Source organism: Arachis hypogaea, chromosome 8, assembly GCF_003086295.3.
Source record: "Arachis hypogaea cultivar Tifrunner chromosome 8, arahy.Tifrunner.gnm2.J5K5, whole genome shotgun sequence".
Lineage (NCBI taxonomy): Eukaryota > Viridiplantae > Streptophyta > Magnoliopsida > Fabales > Fabaceae > Arachis > Arachis hypogaea.
In genome coordinates, this window is record NC_092043.1 from 47123723 (window position 1) to 47129722 (window position 6000).

Consider the following 6000-nt stretch of genomic DNA (forward strand, 5'->3'; position numbering starts at 1 on the left):
GGAGTTGTCTAATTTTTGTCAATAATTTATAAATTATTTGCAAAATTTCAATTTTTAATAATATTTTGTAATAACTTAGAGAAAACAAAATAAAAGGTAAGAAATATCATTTCCTATGAGGCTATGAATGAATGTAATGTTGTGTTTTCACAAATCAACAACACATGATTATGATTGGAAAGAAACGATGATAAAAAAGTCCCCATGATGTGGGTTTTGTCCAGCATCTCCTATAACAAGTAAACATCTTCATTCATTACATTAGAAAATTTAGCCAGTTTTGTCAGAAAGGTATACCAAAATTTGCGTTGCTTAGCGGAAAAAATACCAGGACCACAACACTAACAATAAAAGTTTAATGGATGAAATTTATGTGTAATTTTTCAAGTTAGTACAGTTACCAACATTAAGTTTATATATGAAATTTTTTATATTTTTACCTTCTATCCAAACATATCTTAAGGTCAATAGTTCAACTCCATTCTCATCTCATGAATTTCGTTTACTCCATGAATCAATCAGTCCATTTCTGGTGAAGTATCTCTAGTTTTACCCTTGCATGTTTGGTAGTTTAATATGAAAAGTGTTTTTGCTGGAAGGGAAATTCACTTTCATTTTGAATCCAAAAATAGTGTAAACCTCGTGAGTATGGATTAAACTTGAAATCATAGTAGACAAAAGAGGGTCAAAATCAATTATAAGTACAACCCCTCATAATATTGATTTTGAAGAAATGAATCAGAAGTCCAAACACGCTATTTTGATAGCACCTAGCAAGGTTGCCTATCCCTTTCAAGTGCAACTAGACTATCACCTACTTGATTGATTTAGATTTCCCCCCTTTGCTTTAATGGTTTTTCTTTGTTACATATTAGATAAGAGTACTTAGTTTAGAAATCAGCAGACAAAATTAAGAGAATAATTAATAATTCAAGGTTATAGTCAAAATCTAAGAACCAAGATGAAATCAGAAATGATATTAAACTTAAAAAGTATAATATATAATATAGTCTTTCACGGAATAAAATTTAAAAAAAAAAAACTATCTTCGGTCATTGTTAATATGCATGTCCTCCGAATGGATCAAGTGTTTATTATTATATGAAAAGTCACCTATATTGGTATAAATATAACTTTGTTTTCTTATAATTTCTTTCAACATCTAAATTCTAACATAAAAGTTGCACTCATTACAAGTGTTAAATGCCGTCAAATCCTAAAAATGGTATTGGTCAAATAAAGCCAATACTAACTTTTGTCATCCATTTAATTTTCGAAACAATGCATCATAACTCTAGTGACAAAAGTTGAATAGGTTTAACTACTTTCTGTTTTGGGTATATATATATATATATATATATAATGTCTTGGTGGGCAAAACATTATGAGCTCCCTAAACCTTCACTAAGACTTTGCATAAACATCAACAGAAAATCACCAAAAACAAATAAATAAATAACGGCTTACATTCAATTTCTAAAATTTATAGGTTATTCCACCTCACACCAGAATTCACCAGCTTGACATATGCATTCTTGAAATCTTCAAAGAATATGTTCTCATTTTCTGCGTATTTCTTGATCCATCTGTTCAGTAAATGAAGTTTTCTTAAGGCATGCACATAAAAGTACAAACATAATTAACCCAAACATGAATGCATATGTGCTGCAAGGCTGCACCAGAGATAAATAAGGATTCTTGCCAGTGCCTAATTCTTTGAGCTAGAATGTATTTTAGAACCATAAATGAGACCTAATTAAGTTAAACAAAAAAAGGGTTATGCCTTTTTCTTAGGATTAGGATCTTTCGAATAGAGAAGGACGGAATTCAAGGTTTAGTTACACAAGTCTTCTTAAGACTGGGTTTAACCCCAAAAGCTATTTCATGGGGAGAAGACGTTGGATCAATCATTTACCACTAGAACATAAGCTAGTAGTTAGCAACGGTGTAACTTGATTTTCTTGTAATTTCTCATAACTACGATTAGCATAAGAGGATACACTCATAACAGATAGCATAGGCCAGGATGTTATGCCCATCGAATCCTAAGGATGACGCTGGTTAAATAACTAGGAGGAGTGCTTAGCTATTTTGAAAATGTTTACTTGGTCATATCCTAAATACTACAGTACTAGAGAAATCTAAGGAAGCTAACTAGCTAAATTTACAAGTAACCGTCATATTCACTTGTTATCATAGGTACTGTTTTCAATTGCTGGACTATATGCATTAAGTGTCATTTCTAGGATCCAGAAACAAAATTAAAATTGAAAATTATGCTTCTAATCCTAAACTGTTTTACCCATTCATATAATAATTTAATCCTAATATTGAAGCATTTGCAATGGTTTTGTACAGAAATCTTGGTGCTTAGCATATAATGCAGTAGGTCATTTTCACAATAAGGGAAATATAAGAGGTTTTTTGAAAAGATAAAGAACCTTAAGCATTCGTCATCCTCAACAAGTGCGTGATCTGAAGGAAGGCCAATCATACTTGACATGCCACCTGAAGAGAACAAAACCAGCATTTGAGAATGATAAGAAAAGTTGTTCAAAAAACCGAAGGGTAACAAAAAAAAATTGAACATATTTGGTCTATCCGAAAAAATGCGCACACAATCAAATCAATCACAGATCTTCATGTCATTTATAGTTTGTTGCCAAAAAAAATGATGCCAAAGAAACTAAATTTTTTTTTCTAACATTAAGATCCGTTGCAAAACAGGCACAAATCATCAAAATAAGGTAGTTACTGAATCTTAAAGGCATAACATGCCTTCAACTCCTTCATTTCCATATCATTTTCATTAAACAAAGAATTGACTCAGAGAACAATCTTTTAACTTAGCTATGAGCTTACCTGGATTTGCCCAAGGCTTCTCCAAAAGAATCTTATAATATGCATTGTCAAAAGAAGTTGGGCTTCCAAAACCTTTACTTCCAAGAGTGTGGGCTCCAGACAAAGCTACAAGTTCTTGTGTTCTGTGAAAGAGAACCCCAAAAGGATAACAAGTTAACAACACATAAGCAAAATGAATTCTAGCTAAAAGAAAAAATAATATGCAGAGAATTTTAGACGGTAATGAATAGATTTTGTCTAAGCAAACAATCAAATAGCTTTCAGGTTAGGTAATTACAACATTTTGTTTTCTTGCCTTGATACATTTTGTTTACATATCACCTAGGTATAAAAGAGGCTAACTGCATTTACTGTCTCAAAAGAGAAACTACTTTTGTTTATACGGCAACACCTAATTGAATATAAGTCTAAAAGAGTTTATTCAGACGGTGCATAAAAGTTAAATTCTTGTAGAATTAGGACTATAATGGTAAATTATAGACATGTCTCTACATGGTAAAATATATATACAATCAAACCTTTTTACAATGAATAGTTGCAGAAAACTAAAATAAAAATAATATTTTTACACCAGCCAAAAAGAAAAGTAACTTTCCCTTAACAGAACAGAAGTGCACATATAAAGGTATACTCACGAAAAGCCTTTTCTCTGGAAGCATTTCTTCAAACTGGAAGCATTGAGAGATTCCTCAGGAAGTTTCCCTTCAGGGTCAGGCCCCCTTCAATCAAAATGAATCGAAACATTGTTATTGGCAGAAGACACAAATCAGATTTTGTTTGTCATGAGCCCATAAAGAAAAAAAAAAGTTATGGTTTTTTATTCTTTAACAAATAGCCTTAAAATACAATTAGAAGAATTCAATACTCTTTTAGGAGAATATAAGGCACCAACCTAACATATAACTACTTGTCTATCATACTTAAGATCGAAAGCAAATGCTACTACAAAATGAACATCTTACTGTGAATCTAGTCTGCCCAAAGAAACTTGGATTGATGGACCTCCACATAATTCGATTGCTTCGGCGCCAGCAACAGCAATCATGTCCCCCCAGGATACTGGTAAAGGTAAATTGGAATGTGTTGGCCTAGACAAATTCAGCACTTAATATTTGTGGCGATTACTGTATAAAACAAGGACCTGGTTGGATAGCATCTATTTGAATCTTTGCTTTCTGCAGAACCTAACAATATAGTCACCACAATATTAGCTTTATAGAACCTGCGACTTCATTATTAAAACAAGAGCATAAAACATATAATCATATATGGAGTTCTCCAAATAATAAAATAAAGGAGCAGGGAAAAGAGAGATAGAAACTTGGTGAGATAGACCACACCTTTATTGATTTTTTTAGGCCAGAATTTTCTGGTCTTTCAAGTTCATAAACTATAGAACCATTCATACCACCTGCAATAACATGAATAGTTAAAAAAATTATATATCATGAATTTGAGAAGAAAACAAAAGTAAGTTATCTAAATTCCGAAATGAATCAAAGAAATACAATTGTTACTGGCAATGACACATCAGTTCTCAAGGAAACATAGTAAAAGGTCCCTTGTATTATATATACAAATCCAATTATAGAGCAAGGCCTTCCACCTAATTTTACTCTCCAGCCAAACTTCTAAGTTCTAACACTTAACACTTCACTAGAGAAAAGTCACGTGATAATTCATGAAGCTCATGGATCACTATATATTTGACAAAGCACCATCACTACTTCAGTTTCATGGCTTCCCTCCAAAATAGCAGTTTATATTTTCGGAGAAGCTACTAATATAGAAAACTTCGCAAGATTATGAAAATTTCAACATTGATAACCCATCCTTCATAGAACATTTTACATCCACTATACAACAGAGTTGAATCTAGCAAGCTTATGCCTGAAAACTAAAAGTCCAAAACAGGACTATCCAGAAGCAAACAGCATTTTTGAAAGTTTAACATGTCCCTTGGATCCAGAGATACCTGTCTTGTCATCCATGTCAAAGGTTCCTGCATCATGGAAAACCAAACGAAGCACGCCTGCAGCTTTTCCCTTCGACAATACCTTCCTTACTTCTTCTTTAATTAGAAGATATTCCTTTGTACTAGGCCTTCAATAAGGGGCAGAAGAAGCATTGAAATGACAACAAATCAAGCAAGCAAGACAATCCAACATTGAAACAAAACAATGAAACTTGTGCTTAAAGATTCTAATTAGGTTTATGTATAAGCAACATATGGTGTTGAATAGGACTTTTAAATCATTCAAGGATTCTTACTGTGCAGCGTACGCTTGGAGACAACCCATAATCTGAGTCAGGGGAACAAGACATGGCAAAGTGACTATGGATACTAGCCCTCTCCTTCCAACCACCAGATTTGGACCTACATTTATACCATTAATATACTTTAAATTATAAATATAACACAAAGTCATTCACGTAAACTCCGCAAGGATGCAGATGCAAAATTACACCAACAACAATGAACATTCCGTAGATTTCCTTAGAGGAATTCTTAGACGTATTAATCTTTTATTTTTTTAAAAAAAATAAATCATGAATTTAATTTTCTCGGACTATCAGTGACACTAAACCCTAAGCTAAAGTGTGAACTAAAATGTAAAATCTTAAAAGCACCATTGCATAAAATAATTGGAGAACAGTTAGTAGTAAGTTGTTACCTGAAGATGGAGGAGGAGGAGGGTGGTTGGAGAGGAAGTTAACGGTTGAGAAAGTTGAGCGTTGTGATTTGGCGGGAAAATTGGTTAGGGGTTTGTGTTGTTGAGCTGAAGCTGAAGCGGTGGAGATTGAACACAGTAGAGGATGATGGTTGGTCAGAGTTGAACTCATTTTCTCTCTAACTCACGCCACACACTCCTTTCCACTTTACCCCCTCATTTCCTTTTTAATATTATTAATTAATTAATTAATTAATTAATTAATATAGTAATCAAATTTTGAATGATTAATTTTAGTTGATTACAGTTGACACACTTGTTTTTGTTATATAACTAATTGACGGCTACTTTCCTAACCGTCTCCAATAAATCAGTATAAAGTTTATACTTTAAAAGTAAAGGTTAATTTTGATGCATGCTTTTGCACAGTTATTTTATAAAATTTATTTTTTAAATAATTATTTTT

At 32.5% G+C, this 6000-nt stretch overlaps 1 protein-coding gene across 1 annotated transcript; it reads right to left on the bottom strand.

The window, feature by feature from the left end:
- Positions 1-1214: 1214 nt before the first annotated feature.
- Positions 1215-5748, bottom strand: LOC112707898 (putative L-ascorbate peroxidase 6). Its single transcript, XM_025759926.3, has 10 exons — positions 5538-5748; positions 5134-5239; positions 4838-4965; positions 4203-4273; positions 4004-4046; positions 3825-3921; positions 3498-3581; positions 2863-2984; positions 2442-2508; positions 1215-1586 (listed from the first exon to the last, which is right to left on the bottom strand). Exons 1-10 carry the CDS (start codon positions 5704-5706, stop codon positions 1484-1486), a joined length of 990 nt encoding a protein of 329 aa, XP_025615711.1. The 5' UTR covers positions 5707-5748; the 3' UTR covers positions 1215-1483.
- Positions 5749-6000: the final 252 nt, after the last annotated feature.